We start from the raw sequence: 25,885 nt of genomic DNA on the forward strand, positions 1-25,885 counted from the left end.
ATTGAAAGCACAAATACAGAGCAGTGTAAATAAAAGCTTTAAATATTTTTGGTCTAACTTTTGCATAAGAGTGTCAAAAATGCACAAATATTCTCAGACATAATGTACTGGCTGACTGTGTTTCAGTCTGACTTACTGTTGGAGCTCGGTTTGGAAAAGCAGGGTGTCTTTAAACTGAATGTTGCTGGTGCTGCAGCTGAACTTTGAGTAATCACAAATTGCCCTGATTTCCAAATTCAGACTCCACTGAGAGCCCTCAACCACAGAACAGAGAGGTTCCGGATTTGTCTCTATCATCTGAAAGCAAACAGGCAAATTAGTTAGCGAATCTAAGCAATGTCCAGGTTCATCTCAATAAATAAGAATAGCAATGATATACTTTTTCAGTGGATTAAAAAAAAAAACTCATACTATATATTATAGATATTACAGAGTGATAATTAGAGCCTTTGATTCTGTTAATTTTAACAATTATGACTTGCAACTAAAAAAGAATCTGTTTCTTGCCTTTATTTCTGTTTATAATTAAGGTTTGAACATTAGCTATATAACACCATCCAAAAAAAAAATAAATTAAACAGCAATTCTGCCAAATGAAAAGAATGTCTGAATATTATACAGTATATGTACACAGTCCTTGGTTGGCACTTCCTTGCATTAATTGTTGGTCTGAAGGCGATCAACTTGTGATACTGCCTGAGTTGATGAAATCAGGGACCTTCATTTCTAAATGGTATGTAAAATGTATTATTTTCATCTGAAAGGAAAATTATTGTCTTTTATTGTTATTGTCTCTGATTCAGGAGATATGGTGTGACATGTAGTCCACATCCTGTATATTTCAGCATGTAGTAGCTGTTGAAGTAGTAACTTTAACTACAGTTCTTGCATTATGAATCTTTTCCAAATTCTCAATGAATTATCAAGGTTGCTGTTATCTCTGTTGTGCCCCCTTTTTCTAGCAGCCTTTTACTTCCAATCAACTTTCCATTTGTCAATGACAATCTCTTGGACAACTGTCACATCAGCAGTTTTTCCCACAATGGATAGGCCATAAAAATGACATTCCTGAAAATCCAAATTTCTAGGGCTTTATTAGCTTTTCATTAGAATACTAAGAATGGAAAATCACTCTCTGTAATGAACCTTATACATTCCTAAAACATGCACATTATATATATAGATATATACAATTATATTCAGGAAATATATGCTTTCCAAAGAGGCTCATTTGTCAGGTTAAAAGTACCTTTTAAAGATAACTTCTAAGCATATATTAAACACATTTTTGTTAAGATTATTATTGAAACCACTGCTACCGTTTTACTGTCAAGCTGTTGAGATTCTTTTAAAACCCTTTCTGAAGCACTTTGCCATGTCACTGTTCTATGACGGTCATCCCAGTCGGCCACCTCCTCTACCGGTTGCTGGAACTCCACCTCACTAATCTTACAAGTCACTTGCTGCTTCAGAGTTACTGGCTGACTGGACCAGAAGGTGACGGTCACTTCCTTAGAACACATAGCATGAAGGTGCCCAACCTGTGTTAAAAAAAAGAAAACTTACCAAAAATAGGCAAAGTGAAGAATTATTGAATAAAAATATGAAATAGTGATTCTATTATTTTTAGTTGAATATTTTATGTTCCATTTCATCCCTACTGACCACTAGAGGGCGGTGCTGAAAGTACTGAATGTTCCCTCTGCGCATGCGCCGTTCGAACAATAATATCAGTTACACCTGTGACTTATCGGATGATCAATTAGAGGCTACATAGCATAACATAGCAAGACTGTTCCTCTCTTCTCGCATGCTGTTAGCTTTCGGCCTTTTGTTTTTCTGGATCTTTTCGCCGTCTTTAGACGCCCGATTGCCTGTTGGCCGGAGTAGCGGTGTTTCGTCTTCCTACGGCTGAGACGGATCTTCGTTCCAGGTACTGTTTGTTGGTGACGGCAGCGTTTACGTGTGGATGTCATCTGCCACGCCTACGCTGCAGGGCGCTGCCCCTCGCCAGTCACTGTGAAGGCACACTCTACCAGGAGCATTTCCACTTCCTGGGCAGCTTTGAAAGGGGTTCCACTGGAAGTGATATGTGTATCATGGGCTTCTCCGAACACGTTCACTAGATTTTACAATGTGAATGTGGCCTCCCCTTATCCCCTGGGCCAGGTTCTTTTACAAGGGTCCTCTGGGCCTTCTCAGTGAGGTTTATGCTCAGGATTCCTTGTGACATTGCTGGTATTAGTCATTCAGTGCTTTCAGCACCACCCTCTGGCAGTCAGCAGGGATGAAACAGAACTAAAATTACGTACGTAACTACGGTTCTATGAATCCCGGATGGCCGCCAGAGATTCTCTGTCACTCACAATCCTTGCATTTCGCGAGAAGATTCTGTGGGAACAGAGCCTCGGATGACGCGGCTCTGTTCCGCGTCATCACACCTGTGACATCCGATATGTCACAGGTGTGACTGGTTAGTGCTCGAACGGCGCATTCACGTTGCATGCTTTCAGCACCGCCCTCTAGCGGTCAGTATTGATTCATAGAGCTGTAGTGAAATACGTAACTTTCGGTTTATTGAGTTGTGGGGGAAAAAGCACTGTTTGCATTTGTGGAACAAAGTTGTGGTGTAAATATTGAAATAAATGGAATAAATCTTATTGATATTTTTAATCCATTTAAGAGTTTACCTCTGGTGAAAATGTGACATTTGGTTCACTGGGAGGCCACTCGAACTTCACCACCTGGTTTTTGCTGTGGTTGGTAATAGTGACGCTTTCTTGGGATTTACAATTTATATAGCAGTCACCAAAATGAAGCACCTCATATGAACCTTTGAAAACAAAAAAGATTTGTCAGGAAACTATAACATGTGGCAAAGCCATTATTTTTCTAAACAATTTCAGTATGCAGTAAAATTCTTTATAACCTCACAGTCCCTTATTTTGTATACCTTCCACTTCATCTTCTTCATCCTGCGGTGAGCTGCTGATGTTACTGAGAGACACCCTTTCCTGATAAGTCTCTGCCATCACATGTATTATGGTGTTATTGTACTGGTTGTCCTTCAACTGCACTGTCATTGACGTATCAATTGTAACCGATTCGTTGGAGCAAAAGCAAACGTCACACCTCTTCTGTTCATTCACGTTAAGCCTCATAGTGGCTCTGTGGATCAATTGACCCTCTGGAACATGGGAATCAATGTTTGTCAGGAAAGACGAAATATGAAACAGTTTTACTCTTAAGGGGGGAAAAAACTACTTAACAAAAGAAAAAAGTGAAAAAACAGAAAAAGGAATAAGTCACCTTAAACAGGTATGAACTGCAAAACCAAGACATAGCTGCAACACAGGACAGGACAGAAAAAAAAGAAATACAAGAGACATTTCATAATAAAACACTCATTACCTGAAGGAGGAGGTTGCTGAAGTTGTTCGTACTGAACAGTGCCTGTGGTGTCGCCTAGAGGAGGTTTTATTGTAAACACACCATGTTCATCCACCAATTCAATTTGGACCTTTCACAACAAATATAAAATTACAAACAATTCTCTCTTGGGTTTTTTTTTTGTTAACACCTGATTGTTACTGTTGTTGTTGTTGTTGCAAGCAATTATTATAAAATATTGTCGAACTATTTGAAACTGCTGGTCCAAATTGGTTTGTTACAAAAAAAAAAAAAAAAAGCATTTGAGCTTTTTTCACAAAATGAACCCATAGTTAAAATTTTGGCCCAAATCAGCTCTTGTTTGATTTATCATGACAAGGTGAATGTTGGGTTTCCAAAGCAGACTTTTATTGGTTTGCCTACCAAAAACAGACTAAAGCAGGTTATTCTTTATGTTACTAGAGGAAGAGTTGTAAAAACAACAACATTGTTGTGTATAATAAGATATGACAAAATTTATTTCATTATTAACACAAAAAGAGAACACTCTATGAAAGACAGCCTGTCTGGATGATGCTATGACCAGCTATTTGGTCAAAGTGTCAGTCCAAACATAGCTACCACTAGTTTTAACTAACAACCTAACTCAGAAACGAATTGCATTTTAAAGCTACAGTAAGTAAATTTTCTCTTAAAAATGTTTTTTACACATTTGTTAAAATAATCATTATGTCGTGATAGTAAAAGACAGTCTGTGAAAAAAAATCTAGCGCCTAAAGTTTTTACCAAAACTCACTTGCGCTTCTACATTTCCGTTATTGAGAAGCACCAAAGGTAAAGTATGTCTTCTGCCCACCAAACTTCGTCCGAACTGCATCACTGGTTTTCCCTGGCTGCTTCCCTGAGCTGGATGCAGGACACAGAAGCTGGGCAGAGTCCCCTCTCCACTTAACTGGAACTCCAGGGTTTGGTTAACTAATGTGTGTTTTGATCTTGACACATGAAAAGAAAGCAAACTTCATAAATATTTATCACAAAGGATGTAGGATTATTGCTTATTTTTTCAAACGGCACAGTTTTATTGGGGTAAAAATTTCACCTGGAGAGCCCCTTCGTTGTAATTTCCAACAAAACACTGTATTGCTGGATTGCCAGTGGTGTGAAGGTGACCACAGCATAAGCATGTGACTGGCTCAATATGTTCAGTGTTGTTGCAGACAAGTCAAATACTTGTCGAGATGCCTGAAAGCAAACGTATCGTATTTTTCCATTGTGACTCTCGAAACATGTAGACAGCTTTAAAAGTCTCACCTTAATTCCACCATATTTGAAGGCCAAGTTAACTGTACAAGGGACCTTGCTGTTGTTGATGAGTTTAAAGCGGGCTTTAGAGGTTTTCCCCACTAGAACTTTGTTATAAATAAACATTTTCTCATCCATGACAAAAATGCCTTCAACATTGGCAAACTGCTCTGAGGACAGCTGGTTACTGTTCTGACACATGTAGTGTTCTTCAAAGATGTACTCTGGATCTATCACAAGGCCTGTGCAAAAAGAGAGAAATAAAAAAATCTGATGACTCAAAGGTAGGGACAGTTTTGCAATCAATTTCTTTTCTTTGAGGTAATATTTCCAGTTTACAACAGTTCAAGGCCTTTTTTGTCAGATCGGAGAAGGTAAACCTTTAGGCTGCTGGATGCAGTCAATGATTTCTAAGACAACAGTATAATTTTAAACCAACAGATCAGAGGGTGCTCTCTATTTTGTTAAGAAAGCACATGTCCAACCAAGACAGGAATTGCAACTCGCATATCACCCCTCTCCCATAACATCCACTCTCAGCTCCATCAGACTACCCAGGAGAAATTAGCAAACACCTGGTGGAGTCTGCTGAGCTCACTATACGAGATAGTTCTCAGTGATACACTCGTAAAAACGTTGTCAAAGGGTTCAACAGAGGAGCGCTGTTGTGATGACTTTATGAGCACAGAGTTTTGGAAAGAGCAGAAAAGACAGAGGCCCAATTTCAAGGCATTACAAAGTCAAATTTCTTTTAAGTCATATTTGATATGTATGGCATTTTCATAACAACTGACGGTAATCTTGTTACTCGACTGCATTATAAAATGGCACTATGTACTTGGAAAATGCATACTGCTGCTTTAAAAGATTGGCTACCCTATTCAGATTGATAGGGACACAGTTTGAAAAATATGTTGGAACAATGAAAAAACATTTGTCAGTCTTAAACTTAGAGATTTGGTAACTTGCAATATAATGTGATGTATTTTAGTCATCATAGCTGAGTTTAGTTATGAGAGTTGTATATTCTTAGTTGGGTGTTCATGTCTGACAGGAATCATTAAATGTATGCTTAACACACATATTTCTTGTTTTGTTTTTAAAATATATTTTATTGGTCAGATGAAGTGGGGTCATTTTACATGTACAATTCCAGTTATATTTTGTAATGCGTTTTAGATAGTGTTTTTTCCAAATTTACCACATTCCCTGTTTAGAGATTTTCAAATTGAGTTCTTGTTTATTTTATTTTTAGCCAGTTAATTATGTGCCCATTTTCATTAGTTTCCCAGATTTCTTAATCTTTTAAAACAAACTCTATTACAATTTATGGTGGACACACTGTATTTTTTTAAAGTTTTGGACTATTTTCTTGCAAATAGATCTTTTATTGACAAATGAATCTCCCATCAGGTTGGCTCATTAAAGTCTCCCACAGAGGCTCATTTTATGCCTAATCATGCTACTTGCCAGCTGGAAATTATTCCATTTAGATGTGAATCATGCACATACATTATTTTTAAGTTGAATTTTTCATGTAGGGACACTCATCCAAATTATGGAACAACTTGCCTTTGCAGGTCAGGGAGGCCCCTTCACTGTCCACTTTTAAAGCTCGTCTTAAAACCCATCTATTTTATTTGGCTTTCAACTCTAGCGGGATCTAGTTTTAAATTGTATGTTTTTGTTTTTAAACTGTAAGTTTTTATTTTATGTTTTTTTTATTGTTATGTTGTGTTTTGATGTACAGCACTTTGTATCAGCTGTGGTTGTTTTAAAGTGCTTTATAAATAAAGTTGGTATGGTATGGTATGGTATCTCTCACCTGGTCTGCAAACCTCAGCCAACAGTCTGTATGCGATACCGTCAGGCTGTTCTGAGGGGTCACGGCCAACGATGTCAATAAGCAGGCCCTGGTTCCAAGAGCCAAGCTGGTCAGCCAAACAGACAACGGTTATCTGCTGCTGAGCCCCAGGCTGCACGTTTCCATTGCAGGGAGACACGCAGAAAATGCCCAAGTTCAGTGAAATCTGGATGTATGGGAAAATTTTGAGTAGAAAAGAGAGTAGGTGAGAAAACAGAAGTAGACAAAAAAGGAAAATGAACATCAAATAGCAAACTCAAATCATGATTATGGCAGCTTGTACTTTTACGTTTTATAGATATGAAAATTGGTCAAAAAGACAAAACGACTATTATACATGATGCAATCTCGTGATGTCTGTTAAAAAAAAAAAACGAACTGGTAGTAGTTGCTTACATCCCGAGAACCCGATTCTCTGTGATGATCTTTTGTTTCGAGATTGCCGCTGGTGGACTTTGATGAAGTACAGTCTCTAGCTGGCACCCTAGATCGTCCTCTAAACTCAGGATTAAAGATAGAAAATTGTTCAATGGAATTGTTTGGAATAAACCTAGAGCAAAACTTAGTGAGCTATTAAACAATTAAATTGAAATTTGTGTTGATAGTAAACAGAATACCATTAATACTGAAGTTGTTCTTATCAAGAAAATACATTAAAGATTACAGGTTTCAACTACTGTACGAGTCCTGCCTGTTCTGAGTCGGTCAAACATATCATCTCACACTCAAAATACAACTTCATAAAAGGCTAAAAAAAATTAGCATGAGATATACAGAAGTCCAAAAGTTTTAGAAGTTCTATATATTTTAGATTTTGTAATGTAAACAGTGTTATATTTTTGAACAAGTTTATTGAATACTATAAAATACTAGGAACACAATAAAACATGTATCACTATTCAATTGATTTCTTAGCAAATCAAAAGCCCAATCTGTGTTCTTACCCAGGCTTCACATTGTTACCAAGCTCTGAGAGTATGCGTGTTAGGCTGAAATGGAATGGGAAGAGTCCGTGGTTATCTATTGTGAAGCTCTGGGTTTTGTCGGAGCCGTAGGGTAGTGGGCCAAAATCAATGTCACATGCAGGTGTTATTTTGTATCTATAAAGACACAAACAGAAATTTGATCATCTTCACTAAAGATTCAAACAACAAAACTCGTACTCGAGTTTTGTTTTCATGCTTTTGTTATGCAATAATGCTTCAGTGCCAGAGAAAAATTAATATTAATAACAGTAACCTGGAGTAGAAAGACTGCAGCGAAATCTTGATGTCTATGGTGGCTATGGTTTCTCCTCCTTTAATGCTGGGTTCAATTATCTGCAGAAGATTATGTTACATATTAAGTCAAACTGTTGCTTTAGATCAGAGGACTACAACTTCCATCCAAAACAGCTGTTTTTCAGAATCCTTTAGATGCTGCCTGTTCAAACACTCCAAAATTAAAAAGCTAAACTAATTTCTCAACTTAAGCTTTTTGTACATACAGTATATCACTGTATATACAGTATCTGTGTATTCTGTTCCTCTTTCACCTATTGAGCATAATGCATTTTTTCCTTGTATATGTCTAAAAGTAAAGCAATAATATATGTTGTACAGAAACCTGACATAATGCCAGATATTTAGATGTCTTAAAGACAAGTCTAAAGTTGTAGGACTTTGGCTTTAAAGGACTGGAGTTGGAGACCCCTGATTTAGATTTAACAAGCAAGGGAAGTGCTTCCAGTTTACATAAACTTGAATTTCTTAAGTAATTTTATAAATCAGTAGAGCTGATTAAAACTTTGCAAAATCATTTTATTTGTTTCAGTTCAGTTTCAGCTGTAGTGAATACTAAATCTAGTTATATTCAATATTTTATATAATACACCTCCCAACACTAGAATGTCGCCTTGAATAACTACTACACAAATAAAACCTAGACAAATGTGAGTATTCTAACAGGAAGTTCATGTCAGACAATTAAACAGAGCTGCAATAAATACAGTACATTAACTTTAAGCTTATGGAATGGCCCTGACCTCTACACTATTGTAAAATTGCAGACTATCATTAAAAGCTGTGTTAAATGCAATAACATTTTAATGAATGATACTAATCCCAAGAACAGAGGTCAAAGATCCTGCACAGAATTATACCAGAAGGACGTTGATAGCTACAAAAGGTACCTGGTTTTTCTGCAACTTAAAGACACTTAACATATATTTTTATTTTACCCTCTATATATATTTTGTCGTAGAGTGAATTAGAGAAATTCCATAATAAATTCTAGCCTTTGCATGTAAAACTCTGAAAGATACTGTATTAAGGCAGAAGAAAATTAGCATAAGATTATTTACTTTCCCTGAGTCTAAGACAATCTGAAGTAAAAGGGTAAAAGTGTCACTTTTAAGAACGTAACATCCATCTTGGAGAGCACTGAATGACACCTGACAAATAATGATGGGTTCTTCTTTCAAATTGACTTCCTTATCAGGTTTGCAGCAAACTAATGCTCCTGCGAACTTCCCACGGGCCGACAGAGTACCGCTTGGTGGAGTCACTGAGAACATGGACTCTGTGGTGTTAAGCTTTGGGTTAGGAGGTCGCACTAAAAATCTTAAAAACAAGAGCAAAAAGCAGCAAATGAAATCCTGCAGTTAAATAAAACTTATTACACACATAATGCACATAAAAAGCAGAACAAAGAAGTAAAGAAAAAATATTAATGCTCACTTGTACGCTAAGTCATATTTTCCTTTGTTTGTCAGTTTTAGCTGATGTTTGCTTTCATCAAAGGTTCTAAGGATTCCAAAGTCCAAACTAGCAGCTGTCACAGAAACAAAGGTGTGGAAGATGACATTATTATTATTATTTCAGAAAATCATGTCATTGTTTCAGTATTAAACCATGTAGAATAGCTGAAATATCTTGAGTTAAAGGACCCATTTCCCTGTAGGAGTTGGTGTAGCTCAGAGGTCAGATTGGTTGCTGACAGTGGAATAGGTCATTATCTTTTCCTTCCTAATATTATACAAATTTAGAGAAACACTTTTTTTTCCAGCTGTTTTAGTTCTTTTAGGATAAAAGGAAATGGAGTCACATTGTAATTTCATAAAAACAAATTTATGGATCCATGTAAACAGAAACAACTTTATTAAAATGTTGTTTTTAAATTTCCCCCATACCGGTCATTAAAATAAAAAAATAAAATAAAATAAACTTGAGTGTTTAAAGCAAAAAAAGTAAACCCATCTATTTCAAACCCAGTCACATCCAATTCAGAATAATAGCAACATTTAAAGATGAGTTTAGATGTGGTTTAATGGTTTTATGTTCCTGACTTATCCTCACATCATCTCCAAGTTCAGTAATTACAACCCCTGGCAAAACAAATAGGATCGCTATTCAATGATGTTCAATCACTTGATTTACTTTGCAGCAAAAAATAGAAAAACATCAATATAAGGTATTGTCAATGTTATAATTGTTCTGTTTTTCAGATTAAGTGGAGAAAAACCTGGAGAGCCACTTAATACTTTACTGCATTTCCTCTGTTTGATTTTTTTCATAGATTTAATTATTTTAGGCACAAGCTTTTCAAAGAAAACAATAATCTTCATCAGCCCAAATTCCAGTCAGGTGGCAGGTAAAAGGTAAAAGCAGCTAGCAGATAAGCTCTGCAGCATGCAAACCTCTTATTAATCAGTTTCCACAATAAATGTCTAATTTGATTGAAATCCAAACTGCTTATCTATCTTTCCTGGAAAAAAAAGAAAAACTTAGACTATAATTGCTTAATACAGTAGATGTCAGTCCAGACTCTGGATTAATGGAATGAGAAAATGCCCAACTCATCATGGAGCCACATATTGTCATTGACTGAGTAAATTTGATTGTTTTCTAGACAGTCGTCTATTTGTTGAATTGGGATGGAACTAGACCAACATTAATGATTTAAGGACTCAGGGATTATGAGTAATTCCTGTATCCTGGAATTCTCAACAACAAGAAGCTTTATGGTTGAAAATTCAAACTCCTACTTCTGTGGGAGGTAGGAGTTTGTCCTGCAATTGGTGAGTCACCGGTTGAGCAATTCTTAACCCACCTTGCCTGCCGTTGGTGATCAGAAATGTTGTTGCAATATAGCTGCCTCACTTCTGTCAGACTTCCCCAAGGCAGCTGTAGCTACAATCCAGTAGCCTGTCATCGTCAGCGTATGAATGTGTGAGTGAATGGGAATGACTGATCTTATGTAAAGCATTTTTGAGTTTCCAGAAAAGCGTTATATAGGTCTGATGTCATTTCATAAGTTATTTCTTTATTACATAGTAAACCAACTGGCAACATCCAATAACAGCGATTCTACATTTGTTGTCATGGGGCTTTTATTTCAGTTTTGGCAGAGCGATTTTCAGAGACAAATATGTTATGCAGTTAAAATGTACTAGAACCTTAGGGGTACTTCTGAAAATCAAAGCCACAGTTTGGAGATGAATAAAAGGCAGGCTAGATAATTTTTTTGCCACTCTTTGCAGATGCTGTTTTAAAACTTGGCTTCTGTTTGCCGAATCAATAAGAGTGAGACTGATGGAAGAACGAAAGTAAAGGAAACTGATGGAACAAACTTCCAAAGTGCAGAAATATAAAAGTTTTCCCACAGTGCCATGATAGGTTAAGCATAAATACAGATAGGCTATATTGGAGAATATCATGGAAAAATTAATCAGTATAAGCAGTTTTAAATAATCACAAAATTTTTACTGTGCTTGTTCATATGTTGTGACTGCTATTCACAAAGTGGTAAAAAAACAACGAACAAGAAAGAACAAGAAAGTAATTCCAAAAAAAAACATCTTGCTGGCATGACTAGCAAAATATTTATTTCTGAAAATTTAGTTTTATTCAACAATTTTTAAGGTAAACATTAAATGGGATGTTAATGTTTACCTTAAATTTCACTAAATAGTTGACATTCTTTTGAGTTACACTGATAATATGTTTAGGGTTTTATAGTTTGTACCTGGTTCGATCTTCAGATCTACATCATAGGCTTCAGCATGAATTGTTAAGTTTTCAGTGTGCAGAATTCCAATAATTTTCTCCACATCGTACACCTAAAATAAAATGCATCAAATATGAGCAAAATCACATATTTTCATAATGCACATAAAACTGGAATAAACAACAATTTCAATAGCTTTTTAAAAACAGGAATTGAGTGTGCATGTCTTATTTTATTGTGTATTTTTCAACTATACAAGGAATAAAAAATATACATGTTTAAATGTATAACAGAAGTTATTATAAAATTTATAGAAGTTATATTATTTGACTGGCCAGACCAGGGTTGGTCAGTTTTGTGGGTAATGTCTCTCACCTTCTAGGTCTTTTTCAGACTCATACAGTTGAAACCAGATATTTACATACACTGAATAAAAAGATGTGTACATGGTTTGTTTGTTTTTTCCTCACTGTCAGAAGTAAAATTAGACCAGACTTCTCCTGTAGTTAGTTAGAATTAAATAAAATTATTTAAATTTTCAGTCAGATGAAAAATCTGTTTGATCTGACTGAAATTCAGACAGTGAGCAAAAAGGTGTATGTGTATTTTTATTTGGTGTACGTAAACTTCTGGTTTCAACTGTACATGAATTCATGTGACTCTACAGGTCTGGCCATTGCCAAGCCTCTGTGTGGCTGATGAAAATTAACTAATACTTAAACAATTTGGTAAATGACAGTTAACTTATGATGTAACAAGGGGAACAGGTGGGTAGGACAGTTTGACAAGGCAGAGTAGGTTTCTGGAATGACCCCAACAACAACACTGCTAAAAATCTTTGGTCAATGAAAAGTCAGATTCACCTCAGGAAATCAATTGGTTTCTATGTAATCTACTAACTACACTGCAGTTCGAAGACAGCTGCTAGTGGGCATTTGGCCTAATACTAGTGGTGACATTTGAGTCGTTTTTTATAAATTTCGTCCTATTTCTATTAGAGAAGATAAACTTGTGCCCTTAATTCCTGTTTTCAATTTTGTTGTAGATGCATTTTACATAATCATTTGATGTGGTGAAAAAGATTAATTTATAGAAATGATCAAAGTCCAAACGGGATATTGATAGTCATGCTCCTGAGGTGTATGAAAATTTATGAGCACAGATGGTGGTTAGATTGTGACTATGCAGTTCTATAGATCAACACAGTGAGGTACCTCCAGCTGCAATTTCAACTTTACCTCAAGACGCAAGATTTTCTTAACAAGTACTGGCTTCTTGGCCTTGAAATGCACACAGAGAGGGAAACAGGAGTTTGGCTGGATGATTCCTTGATCTTGTGGCACTACAAACTCGTCACCCAAGGTGTCCACGCCCTGAAGCATCCAAGATAGTGGCAAAACAGTCTTGTTAACCATCATGATGCCACGGCTGTCTCTCCTGTAGAAAAAAGACACACAAAAAAAAGCGTGATGAAAAAAAACGCAATGTTCAGACTATGCAGCTGGAGTTTGTGACTTCATCACAGTGACAATTTGTTTTCAAATGATCATACTGCAGTTAATTTGGATAGTTAATTTAAAATTGCTAACCCTCAACAGAAAAAAGTTGTCTTTATAGATTAGCTTTAAAATTATTGGGAGATGTTTTTTGTATCCATCCCCTTACACTTATTTTTAAAACCAACTGGCTGACACTCTGAGATGGGTCAGCCACTTTAAAGTGAAAATTTATGTACCTGCTTATTTTTACATTAAATGTTTTTATGTAATTGTCAAAATGTCAAATAAATCTATTTTTCACGTGTGTGTTTCTGTATTTTTTCTTCTGTGAAAAGCAAAGATTTTGGTGATCATGATTGATTTGTAAAAGCTAATAAAAGATAAAAATATTCCAGCAGGATAATACTTTTTATAGGTGCTGTATTCCTGGAGTTTCTCATGGAAGTAAGAAAGACATAAATCACATAAGGGACAATAGCAAGGTTCAATTAGATCAAAACAGAAACTCCAGTCTGTTTGCGAAATGCTAGATGTGGCAGAAAGCTGACACTCCACCCTCAACACACCATTCCCACAGTGTAACTCATTGCTGGTATTATGTTGTTGGGATGCCTTTTTTCAGAGGGAACTTGACTGACAGCATATATTTTGGTTAAAGTTTCATCTAAACTTTGTTGACAAACGGTGGCTGGATACAAATTCTCACCAGACTTATTGATTTACATTGGTTACATTTTTAATAACGAATATATTGCAATTATGCACAGCTTTATGTTGGTTGCATACTTTTGCAAGGCAATCTATGTGTTCAAACATCAAAATGTTTTGAATAAAGGGTGTAGTACAAGGTTGTAGAGAAAGTGAGTACCGTAATATAAACCAACTAACTGTGTTCATGTGTGTTATGAATTTATTTTTAATATATATTTTTGTGTTAAGAACTGCTGCTAGACCAGAGGTAAAATCTGGTGTACTGCACCTTTTTTCAATGAGATTATTTTTCCAACACATTTTAAACAAATTAAAACTTAGGTCAATGTAAAAAAGATAATTCTGAAGACCTCTTTAAAATACATCAGAATATATTGTTTTTTGAAGGGAAAGCATAAAGAGGCAGGCAGAGGTTTGTGTTTCTTTACGTACTTGTGCAGCAGAACCTTGCCGAAGTTTAAATGGGTGCTGTCCAGCTCGACTTCTGGTCGGATGCCCCAGCAAGAGATTTGGATGATCACAGGCTCAGGATTGTCCTTGATATTACAAATTAAGCTGTCTTTTATCTGTCCTTGTTTTGTTGGATATGCATAGACTGTCAGCACCTGATGAAGAGAATATTTACATATACATGTGTTTTTGTTGCATCATCTAATGTACTCAACTAAGATAATTTTCATTGAGAAGTACTTCTTTCTGTCCTGGTGAGAGAGTCATTGTAGGGGGATCTAGCAGATATGTTGTGCCCTGAGTGTCTTGTTGGAAACTGAACGTGACCTCTGCCTCCATACCAGAGTCGTTACAAATTTCTAGCCTCTCAGAGTTTTCTGGATATGTGTTTTTCTTATACCTGGAGACAAACATGGAAATCTGACATTAAAAATATATCAGCTGAAACAACCCTATTTAAAACTTTCCAGTCTCTCACCTGTCTCTAGTTTTGCTGCAAAGTAAAGGTCCAAACTCAAAGTAACCAGGTTTGATTACATAGGTCTTCTGAAGGCCTTCTTTCTCTTGTGCTACCTTCTTAGAATGAGCAAAAACAGTCCTGTGGAAAGATTAATGATGTACCATTCAAAGTAATTGATTGATTGATTGAAACATTAAAAAGGGATTCCAATTAGCTAATCAACAACAGTTGGAGCAGAGTACAGAGAAGTCAAATTAAATAACTGCATTATTAAGATTGTAAGACCTCAATTTCCCACACAACTTGATTGAATAATGCATACTGACTTGTAGTCTGTGGCGATAGAGGGATAGGTGCAAATTCCTCTGCATGTGAGTTGGTAACGTTTGGTGCTCCCCACTGACTCAAAATTGAAGACCTGTTCAAAAACTCCTAGTGATTCAGAGTAGAACCAGATCTTCAGAAGCACCTCAGAGCCAGCTGGTACCACCCAGCGATATGTGGTCAAACTGCACATAAACATGAACATAATTAGACAGCTGAACAACTACTGCTCTGAAATACTTGTAAAGTGTCTGGATCGAAAAAGAGGAACTGCATAAAAGTGTGTTGGACCTCTCTGAATTCTTCAATTTTGTCATCTTGAATTGTTTTCTCGAGGGTGTTTGAGTGTCTCTGCCCTTTTTCTCTTTGGTCTTGTACTCCTTGTGACGTTTAACTGCCCTTTCCTAAGCACACAAAATGTACAATTTCAAATGCCATAACAAACTAGAATGACCAAAATTTAGATGACGGATAACATGAATGTTCCTTCAGTTGGATCTTTATCTTTACTTTTTTTCTTGAAAAGGTTTTGGATACTGGTGAAAAAAAATGACCTGTGGAGTTTTTTTATGCGATGATTCCTCTAGATCTTTCTTCTCATCATCCTCATCCTGGTCAGAGGGATTCAGGAAGGTGAAACATGTTTGATTAACTTTAAGTTGTTCCCTGTATTTAGGGAAAGCAACAACAGAGAGAGTAGTTGGGGGAACAACCAGGGGGCCATTTGGTCCTAAACCCAAGTCGTTCTCTATCTGTATAGGGTGCAAGAAAGAAACCATTTAGAATATAAAATCAACCTAATTATTGAAAAATATGAAAAATACTTACCTCTTCAAGAGAAGGAAGTACACTGTTTTTAAGCAGTTCAGTGGAACTACAACTCCCATTTGGTGTCACATTTATTACAATGTGAGGGATGACGTCCGGTGCTCTCTGGATAGCCTTAATGGGGCCTTTCTTTGTTCTCTTACTCAGGTGTGAATACTGAGTGAAGATAAATGTGAATGTTGGCTTTAGTTTGTTGTAATCTTCACATTTTTGTTTTTCAAAATTTCTGACAATTTCAGACTCAGCTTTTGAAGAGATCCTTTACTTTTATTGGAACAAATATAATACGAAGGTTCACCCTGAATTTATGCTGAATATTTTTACAGTGGGGGAAAAACAAAACTGAAAGAATAAAATTAGAATATGAAAAAAGAAGGAAGTAAAGTGGGACACAAAGAAGAAGGAAAGAAAATTCAAGAGGTGGAGGTACGAAGGAAACAAGGAAGGAAGAAAAGACAGAGGACAAAAAAGGGAAAGAAATTTTCGAGGAAGCTAAAAAGGACAAAAGGAAGGAAATAAGAATCTATTCAAGGGAGGAAAAAACAGATAAGACAGGAAGGGATGTGCTGTACGGCACAGGGTAGGAAAGAGGAAGAAAGGAGGAGGAAAGGACACAAAAAAGGAAGGTAAAAAATAAAGAAGCTAAGGAAGTCAAGGAAGGCAAGAAAGGAAACAACCAAAGAACAAAAGAAATTAACAACAAAGAAAGTAAGGATAGACACAAAGAAAAACAGAACATTTGGAAAAGAAAAGAGATGAGAATTACAAGTACTTTGCTAAACGTATGTAGACCTGTGGATAAATAAAAAAAATCAAATTACATACGTTTCCAGAAACTGTTTTACTGTTCGTTCAATTTCAAAGTGGAGTCATTTTAAAAGAGTTGAGAACGTTTTAAGAATCCCAATATAACAATGACCTGATCAAATCTAAGGATGACAAACAGAAATAGCTTAACTTGTCAGATCCAATTCTATGAAACAAAATGTCATATTTACTCTTTTCTCTGTTATGGATTCATCTGAACCTGGAAGAGTTTCCTCAACATAACGAGAATCCAGGAGGAGGCCTTGGGCCCGGTCCCACTGCTGCAGGATCTGATCCACCATTGCCTGGATCTGATCAAATTTTTCAAACTCACTCTGTCGCTCATCCATAAAACACTGAAAGTGGGAAGATATTAAAAATATTAATCCAGAACACAACAAAAAACTACAGTCCTCAAGGGCCTGTACAGAACATACATTTTTGTTATGTTCCCGGTCAAACATAATTAAATCTAGTGCCTGGTTCCTGAAAATGGCGTCGTTTATCCAATATAAATTTGTAGAATACCAGCCATCAGGAACATCTTTTGCACATTGTTTATGCTGACCAAAAAATGAAATAAAACAAATTCATCTGATGAGGGAGTAACTGTGCCGACTTATTGGAGTTTATATAAATGTTTATTTAGAAAGAATCAGTGAAAATATTCAAACACAGACCTGCTTTAAATCTATTGAGTTTTTCCTCTTCGGAACTTCTACGGTTTCTAACTTTTCATCCTTTTTCTTCTTTTTCCTTTCCTTTTCTTTTGACTTGAGATACTCCTCATGCAGCCTCCTTTCTTCCTCCTCCTTTGCTTTCTGCTCAAAGTCCCTTCTACAATAAAAAAACCCAAAAGGCACCTTATGTTTATACAGCTGAGAACTATATTCAATTTACCGTTAAATTTCAACTCTCAATGTTTGATTTCAAGAGCAAAAATAAGCAGTATATGAAAAACCTGAAGCTCAAACAGTGCAAAATTACAATGCAAGTTGTAGTTTTCACAAGTTTTGACCTTTTTCTTACTTCAATCAAAAAAATTTTAGGTCAATCTACAACATTTAAATGAAAGTGAGGTTTTGGCTATCTCATGAAAAAAAAACAAATCTGTTGGTTCATTAACAATCACTTTCATTTGATAAGTCCATAAAGGGTTTGCGAAATATTTCTTTAGATATACAACAGTTACGAAAGCATTTTCACATCTGTCTTTTCACACACAAATGAACTTGAGCAATACCTCAGTTTTTACCTTGAGAACTCTGTAACTCTAATTCAGAGACAACACTTCAGAAATAATAACGATCTGGTCTTTATCAGCTTTTAGGTTTTATTATTATTCACTTCATCTTCTGAATGTTCATTTATGCCAGTTTTAGTAAAGACAAATGAATGTTACAAATGCCCAGATCTTTAAAAAATTGGGTAATAAGCACTTATGGTTGTTCAAATGTAATAACTTAGACAGAAAATATTATTTTTGCAGTTTGTTTGACACCAAAAACTTGATGAAACCTTTGTGAACAATGTTTCAACAAGGTAGAACCACTTGTTTCTTAGGGTAGAGGAAAATTTGCTTACAAATGTGCATCCTACATTTATGCAGAAGATAAAATACACACCATCTAATAAGTTAAGGAAGTAGAGCTCAAAAAGAAAAAGATTTTATACATGTGTCAAATCATTACCTCTGCTTTTTCTGTCGAAGTGTCTGCAAGTGTCGCTGGGTAATACCCGCCTTATGTTCGTCAGGCAAAGCATCGAACATTTCCTGATCCAACTCCCAGAACCACTTCTCCTCCCTCTCAGCTATCTCTTTCTGCAAGGCTTCTGCAGAAAATGCACAAAAAAAACAAACATGTTCCAACCTTGTAATACAACTTTGGCATACAAATGTACATATCTACACTGTGAGAGACCCGGCAAACAATTTACCCTGAGCTTGTCTCTGTAGTCCTTCACGTTTTGTCAGGGCATCGTAGGTGTCAAATAAGTTGACTACATAGATGTGCTTCCGGTTACAGAATGCCTTGAGCACAGCTTGAAGCGAGCTTTGTAGAGAGTGAGTGTAAATAGATTCCAGGCCACTGATGACCATTCCACGTTGACAATCGTTTGACTGTTAATAAAGAATAATAGAAACATGAGGATTTGCATATCTTTTTTCAATGATAAGCAAATCCGGTCCAGGTAAAAGATAAATTGTAATATTTTAGCTATAAGATTTGGGGTAAAAGACAAAATATCAGATTGGCATTCTTATTGTATGGTGAATATTGCCTTTGATAGCTACCACCTTGACAGATTCAATTGTGAAATTTTAATGCACTTAATTACCAAAAACAGAACATCCAGAACCATTGTGTGAAAAACTAAGTCCATCCATTCTGCCTGCACAGAAACTTTGTGGTGAAGAAACACCCATGGGTTTCTCATAGTTGATTGTTATTTATTAATTGAATATCAGAAATGTGAAATCTTCTATGAAAGCAAGATTTATTTCTAAACTAAAAAAAAGTTCTGGAGCCATGTCCTTCGAGCAAATATGAGCAAAGTTGAGATAGATTAAATTTGAGGGCATCAGTCATCTGTAAGCTTAAGACTGGCTTAAACTGGGTCAGCAACTTGACAATGGTTCCAAACACAGCAGGATACAATCAAAAAAATTAAGGTGTAGAAATGCTGCTCTGGAACCCTAAAAGAGCTGTGCAGGAATGTGTCTGCAAATGTCAAAGAAGACAAATAATGTTGCAAAGTATAGGCTAAAACTCCTCCACAACAATACAAGACTGATCAAACAGAAAACTACTGACTACTGATAATTATTGTTTATAAATAGATGAATCATCAGATAGACTTGATTTTAAGGCAACGTCTCCATATGCTGTAACCAGTAACTATCTGTTTCATTGTGCAATCTCGGTTATGTTTTAATTTAAAGTTTGTGTTATCTTAAATATTTAGTGTCTTATTAATAAAATTCTTGGGCATGTTGCTCAATTTTACTGTACCTGAAAACGTTCCATGAGGATTTCACTAATCTGGTTTTCAGATGGGAAAAAACGGAATGGCTGATTCCCTTTCTGAAACAACAAATATATGTCAGCAGATAGACGTTGTATGATTTAATATGTGATTCTACATTATGATGAATAAGGGCTACACAGAGGATTTGAGTAGAAAAACATCACTACATGTACCAAACTGAATTCTCTTGTTGAGATTTCTAACTTGTGATGAGATGAACTGAAATTTCTTTGGTGATGCTTTTCTATATACTCTGGGGGAGCTTCCGCAGTACCAACTGGAGTTAGATGCCGAACTGAGCTTTCAGAATGTGCGGCATGTTTTGTTTGCATCTTCTCTGTGAAAAAATGTGAAAGGTTTTCTTGTTTTTTGGTGAGTTGAATTAAATCTTATTTTTAAACTGCTTAAGTGAAATTTTAGGCTTACCAGCTTCTGTAGCCCTTTTTTGTTCATATTCAGCTAATAGAGTATCATAAAGCTGTCTTACTGATAGGCTTACTGAAGAAGTGCCATTTTGAATTGCATCTGTGAGCACACCATCAATGCTCAAGCACGCTGTTCCATAGTGATTTGCCAGAGCCACTGCCAACTTGTTTTTATCTGACAAACAAGTTAAGATTTAAAACAAAAAAGTTAGAGTTAAATCAATTTTACTTTGAAAGAGCAGATAAAGATGCACATTTTTACCTGCCAAAGGGGCTCCATATACAATGATGGCAATTCCTCTGTGTTGTACTGTTTGTCCCTCCAGGGAAAGGTCCAGATCCATATAGCGGGCAATTGCTCTGACCACAGGGGTCAACTCTAACTTTCCCTGACTGATTCCCTCTTTGGTCAATTTTGAAAAAACTAAATGAAGACACAATAATAAATTAATAGTGAATAAAACAACCTGTTTTGTTGCGCTCTTTTGTATAGCCTTTCTGCTGCTTACAAAACTTATCTGATTTCAACCTACAGGGGTCCATCTCAACTGGACCATCACTTGGTTTTGATTTCTCCTCATCCTTTAATGTGCCACTTTTCTTTGAATCAGCTTCCTCTATGCCTTCATTCTGCTCTGTAGATAAGCAAAAACAACTATTTTGCTAGCATTAAAACAAAGACTGCAATCTGCTAAAAATTAGTGTTTTAGTAAAGTTACCATAATCTTTTAGCCGAGAACAATATTCATGCAGCTCCACAGGGAGGCCCTCTCCAGGGGTCCTTGGGGGTAGCAGCAGCAAGTTGTTCTCATCATATTCTGGTATAGTCCGCAGGGTCTTAAAGGAAAAAAAGAGGGGAAAAAAAACTATATGAAGAATGATTAAAAAAGGGAACATTGCTTCTGGTTCTGAGTTTTAGTTTGGTTTTCCACATTTTACCCAAAATTATTTAGACCCCTAGCAGATTAAGATATAAAATTACTTTTATTCAATCACAAATTTTGTTTTTGACAGGAAATGAGACAAACAAATTCTGAAAAGAGTGATTTCTCTAAATCTAAGCATAAAAATCAAATACACTCAGGGAAGAGGACCTTACTGTTGAAGTCATGCAGTATGATCTGATGAAACTAGAATTGCCTCATTGACAGCTGAAGGAAAAGGGGGAAGCTTTTAAGTGTGTGCCGAGTCTGCCAACCATCAGTTGTGAAGTACTGCAGTGGTGGCCTGTTTTGTGGTTGTTTTTCTACTGGAGGGAGTTATGTATGTCACACAGTAGAAGGTATTTTTGAAAAGATCTACCAGGAACGAATCAGTCTGGAGAAACCTCAGCAAAGCTGAAAGACCAATCAAGCCTTAGCTAGTTTAACTTTAGAAAGTAAAAACCTTTAGCATCAAATTCTGGTTACGTTAGGTAGATATACAGAGTACGGTACTATAAACCAGAAAATTACTTTTCAATACAATACATCAGACATATTGTTTCTAAATCTTTAAACAAGGCTACCTCTTCTTCCTTGAGGTACTGTGTGTCAAACTCAAGGCAGTAAAACTCGATGGGAAAGGAGGAGAGGTTTTTCACTGTGACCTCAGATTTAGATTCTGTGCTAAAGGGAAGACCGGGTCCGAGCTCCAGTACAGATGGGCAGAACTCGAGGAGTGCTTCTTCAGCCTGACCCTTAGCTGTAATGAAGACCTGCTCAATGCTGTCTTCGACATGGACCACCAACCGTCTGCTGTATGACCCCTGGAAAACAAAAACAGTTTTCAAACATTCTTATAATAGTCCTGTTACACTTGTTGTCGCTTAAACAAGAGTGTTGGTTTCATTTGAATAAAAAGGATCCGAAAATTAATATAATCTCTACCCCGTGAATAGGGTTGAACTTGACGTGGATGGTAACACATTCGTCAGGATCCAGCACACCACAGCAGGGAAACACCTGGAATATCTTTGGAGGCTGATGTTGATGCTGCAAGAATATTTACATTTATAAAGAGCTTATCAATGAGAAAAAATATCATGTAACATTTCAAACACTAACCAAACATTTTCAGAAACAACTTTAACATCAAGTCAAAGAGAATTGTCGTAGTTGGTTATTATTAAACAACATTAGTGGAGAAATAATAATAAAAATAAAAAAATAATTAAAACATCACACCTTTTTGAGAGGTTTCATCTCTTCAGTTATCTTCCAATGACATTGTACAGCCTCACAGTTTTTCAGCTGCAGCTTTTGAATCTGACAAAAAACATTTCCAAGCGTGATTAGTTTTGCAAAAAATAAAAAAAATCGAGTGGGCGAGATCTACCTATAACAATTAATCGTCAGTGTTTGACATAAAGCAGAGCACTTATGCTCAATCATCTGAGGATTATTTTCAGCTGAACATATTGTCATCCAAGGCTCATGTACTTCTGAGGATGTTGACTCTTTGCAACTCTGTCATCCCGATGTTAAACTAAATTACAAGATGGCACGATAGTGAGGCAACATGTAGTTACCTTGTTAGTGCAACTCATTCATATGCAACACATTCTGTAATTGAGTCTTTGGACTTTCACTTTTCTTTTGCATTCTTCCAAAAACAAATCATATTGAAATCTATAATTAAGTGTTATACAGTTTATACAGTTATAAAAAAATGTTAGCCAGTGCATCCTGGCTATATTTGCAAAGGATTAGATGTTTTTGGAAGTCTGAAATCTTTACCATGCCTCAAAAAGTTTTTATGTTTTGTTTATGTACATATACAAACTTAAGTGTATTTATTTAGATTTTATATGATGGACGTATACATAGTGTTTCAAAACTGTGAAAGGGGAGGTCAATAATACATTACTCAAAAAAGAAATGAAAAAAAAAAAACTACAAATAGAAATCTGCCGTGTGTGGTGTGTATTTTTCTCATCCCATTTGCTCAGTTACCCCTGGATAAAATCCAGTGCAACTCACTGCAAATGAAATTGATGAAAGTTAGTGGTTGTAATGTGACCAAGTATGAATACTTTGACAAAGCACTGTATGTCATCATACATGTTCCTTTTCAGGATGTCAAAGGTAATCTGGGATCTGTGAAAGAATGAATGTTCTTTTACCTGGCACATGCCACACTGCACTTTGTCAAAAAGTAGCAGATTCATTGAGGTAGTGATCGCTGGAATACTAATGTTTGCACGCAACTCCACCTGCACCACTGGGCCATCTGTGAGCTTTAAAACCAACCAAAAACATCATAAGTTAGCAATCCTTCAATGGTTGTCAGAATCAGCAGACAAGTAATATAATAATGTTAAACTTAATTATAATAATTGGGATTTCTTGAGGATACTTGTGATCACCTGTATTGGCAGAATGACACTAGTCTGCCCCACCTTTCCTTTGGCAGAGAGAAAATCAAACGTAATTGTAAAAGTCTGACTTTCACCCCTGGGAAGGTTCTTTATGTTTTGAAATTCTGCTGTGAAGCCTGTGAAAGATAATATTAAATCTCACTTGCACAATTATTGATTTTACAATTCTTTCCAAGTTACAATGCTGTTTTGTTAAAAAGAATATGTTTTTCAAGTAGCTATATGATCCAAAAAAAAAAAAAAAAAAATGTATATAAATATAAAGAAAGGAAGACAGAGATTACAACTGTGCTTGTGTCACCTGTGCCTGTTAGATGTTTGCAGTAGGCATTGAAGGTCACTGGTATTGGCCCATTGTTTAAGATGTTCACTGTCTGATCGAAGATTTTGCCTGGAAACACCAAGCCAAAATCCAGCACATATGGTGGAAGCTTGAACCTGGCAAAAGAAAAAAAAAAGAAACTTACTAAACTTTTACTGACTAATGATTAGAATTTGATTTATATAATAGGCCATAAGAAATCAGACACATAAAACTCTAATTTAACTTGTTTAGAGTAATCAATTTAAGCAAAATTCTAAGTCAAGACCATCTTTAAAACTAGAGTTTTGTTTCAACTTACTTGTGTAAATCCTGCCACTGTGAAACAGAACTTGGTGAGTCACCAAGATCCCACAGCCTGTCAGGCACATGGGCATTATCTTTCACTAGAAGTCTCTCAACCTCCATTTGGATCAACTCTTCACTCTACAGAAAGCAGGTGGAAAAGAAAAAAAGAAAACAGCAGAGCAAGACAAAATGGGAAAAACATATCAGATTACAATTTAGCTGTTTGCCTTTTTTCTGTTTATTATTACTAATTTGTTAAAGCATATGAATGAATAAAAGGAGGAAGTGGCAATTGAGAAACTGAAAATATAGTTATTCTTCCAATAATGTCTTCAGATGTCTGCTAAAACCTGAGATTATGTTTCCAGCCTGCACAATTTTTGTATTTCACTTGTCCATTATATGTATGTGTTACATCTTCTTGCATGTTTTTCTTCCATCTTTACTTTTACTTGCTAGTTTGCTTTTTCCTGTTTTACATATTTAATGGACAACTGTTTGCCAATGAACTGCATTTAAATGCGGTTTATAAATGTAACATTCCTTCTTATATGCTTGAGGTTAGATTGATCAGACAGGGATACATTTCCTGAACTTCCCTGTGTCCCCTTGTTTTACTATGCATTTAATTTCTTTCACCATTCGACCTTTCTAAATCAAAACTACCCATTTTTAAATTTATTTTAAAACTTAATAAATTACAACAAATTGTTTGTTTAAAACATCCTTTGGGAGAGGCTAATGTGCTTCTGATAAAAGACCATAACATGTTCTTTATTATAAAATTCTTTTTTATATAGGATGAACTATAGACAAAAAATTCTAAAGTTCTTACGTTCTTTATTATCATAAAATAAACTATCTCACTTTATGATAATAAAGTAAGATTGTGATTGTGATTTATGACAATAAAGTAAGATTGTTTTAAGGAGTCTTGGGTCTAAATGGCCGTTTTGGTCTAATTTTGAATTTACCCTTATATTTTCACCATAAAAACTATTTACCTTACCTTGTTTGGTATCATTATTTTCAGAACATCCTAAACTTTGTGATTTTACAGTGTTTGTTTCATTTTGACAAAATTTATTATCACATTGGAGCAAAAAACACACACAGAAACATGACGTCATGCCCGCCACAGGGCGGGCGTCGACCTCAAAAGGTTAAGACAATACATTTAAACTTTTGAGAAACTGTTTGCATAAAACTATATAAATTATATAGATTTTCCTAAATAAGTAAGCAAGTATTTTATATCCATTTTACTGACCAATGGCCCACAATCAGGCTGTTGTTCAGCTCCTTCTTCAAGTGTAAGCTCCTGACTGGCACTCTGTGCTTTCACAGCATCATGGGCCTGCTGCACCACATCTCTGTAGCACTGCTCTGCTGCAAGAGAACCACACAATTACTCCAAGTGTCTATTTGGGATAAAATTATACCAAATGCAGTCAACTGGAAGATTTCAGAACATTTAGATGCTGTGTGAGTGTGTGTGTGGGGGGGGGGAGGGGGAGGGGGGGCAGTTGATAATTAACTACTGTCATAATGAGTAATATAATGTATTTCTTTTGGCAGAATCTGTGACCATCTGAGTGAAGGTCTGAACATACACAGGTTTTGTGGCAAATTCAGTTGGATTCTTGGGAACACTCCCACCCCGGTTAGCGTGACCTCCTGCGGCGGTAAGAAAGCCACTTGAAGCAGAAACTGCTTCTTAAACACTTCAGGGATGCCAGGCAGGTAAAGTACACGCAGGTGCTTCTCTGAACCAGCATTAATGTAGCCCTAGCAACACAGAATGTTAAATGATAAACTCAAATCACACCATGAAAAATTCA

At 36.0% G+C, this 25,885-nt stretch overlaps 1 protein-coding gene across 1 annotated transcript in view; it reads right to left on the minus strand.

The window, feature by feature from the left end:
• The window catches only part of hydin (HYDIN, axonemal central pair apparatus protein), a 72,609-nt gene that overhangs the window by 12,581 nt on the left and 34,143 nt on the right, over nt 1-25,885 (minus strand). Inside the window, exons 28-69 of the mRNA XM_023325851.1 lie at nt 25,658-25,832; nt 25,315-25,433; nt 24,058-24,182; nt 23,736-23,872; nt 23,423-23,550; nt 23,180-23,293; nt 22,242-22,322; nt 21,945-22,049; nt 21,584-21,823; nt 20,796-20,913; nt 20,586-20,711; nt 20,339-20,500; nt 20,078-20,251; nt 19,825-19,988; nt 19,636-19,707; nt 18,560-18,743; nt 18,313-18,454; nt 17,302-17,458; nt 16,813-16,977; nt 15,815-15,970; nt 15,541-15,738; nt 15,278-15,390; nt 14,989-15,171; nt 14,681-14,800; nt 14,443-14,602; nt 14,185-14,357; nt 12,781-12,979; nt 11,561-11,654; nt 9,274-9,367; nt 8,988-9,156; nt 7,796-7,875; nt 7,501-7,656; nt 6,953-7,052; nt 6,518-6,722; nt 4,702-4,934; nt 4,490-4,632; nt 4,187-4,382; nt 3,412-3,520; nt 2,954-3,187; nt 2,691-2,833; nt 1,320-1,541; nt 137-297 (exon numbers count right to left, since the gene is read on the minus strand). Coding sequence (XP_023181619.1) covers nt 137-297; nt 1,320-1,541; nt 2,691-2,833; nt 2,954-3,187; nt 3,412-3,520; nt 4,187-4,382; nt 4,490-4,632; nt 4,702-4,934; nt 6,518-6,722; nt 6,953-7,052; nt 7,501-7,656; nt 7,796-7,875; nt 8,988-9,156; nt 9,274-9,367; nt 11,561-11,654; nt 12,781-12,979; nt 14,185-14,357; nt 14,443-14,602; nt 14,681-14,800; nt 14,989-15,171; nt 15,278-15,390; nt 15,541-15,738; nt 15,815-15,970; nt 16,813-16,977; nt 17,302-17,458; nt 18,313-18,454; nt 18,560-18,743; nt 19,636-19,707; nt 19,825-19,988; nt 20,078-20,251; nt 20,339-20,500; nt 20,586-20,711; nt 20,796-20,913; nt 21,584-21,823; nt 21,945-22,049; nt 22,242-22,322; nt 23,180-23,293; nt 23,423-23,550; nt 23,736-23,872; nt 24,058-24,182; nt 25,315-25,433; nt 25,658-25,832 — 6,329 coding nt within the window. The remainder of the gene's footprint in view (nt 1-136; nt 298-1,319; nt 1,542-2,690; nt 2,834-2,953; nt 3,188-3,411; nt 3,521-4,186; nt 4,383-4,489; nt 4,633-4,701; nt 4,935-6,517; nt 6,723-6,952; nt 7,053-7,500; nt 7,657-7,795; nt 7,876-8,987; nt 9,157-9,273; nt 9,368-11,560; nt 11,655-12,780; nt 12,980-14,184; nt 14,358-14,442; nt 14,603-14,680; nt 14,801-14,988; nt 15,172-15,277; nt 15,391-15,540; nt 15,739-15,814; nt 15,971-16,812; nt 16,978-17,301; nt 17,459-18,312; nt 18,455-18,559; nt 18,744-19,635; nt 19,708-19,824; nt 19,989-20,077; nt 20,252-20,338; nt 20,501-20,585; nt 20,712-20,795; nt 20,914-21,583; nt 21,824-21,944; nt 22,050-22,241; nt 22,323-23,179; nt 23,294-23,422; nt 23,551-23,735; nt 23,873-24,057; nt 24,183-25,314; nt 25,434-25,657; nt 25,833-25,885) is intronic.

This window comes from Xiphophorus maculatus, chromosome 2 (genome assembly GCF_002775205.1).
Source record: "Xiphophorus maculatus strain JP 163 A chromosome 2, X_maculatus-5.0-male, whole genome shotgun sequence".
NCBI classification, from domain to species: Eukaryota; Metazoa; Chordata; class Actinopteri; order Cyprinodontiformes; family Poeciliidae; genus Xiphophorus; species Xiphophorus maculatus.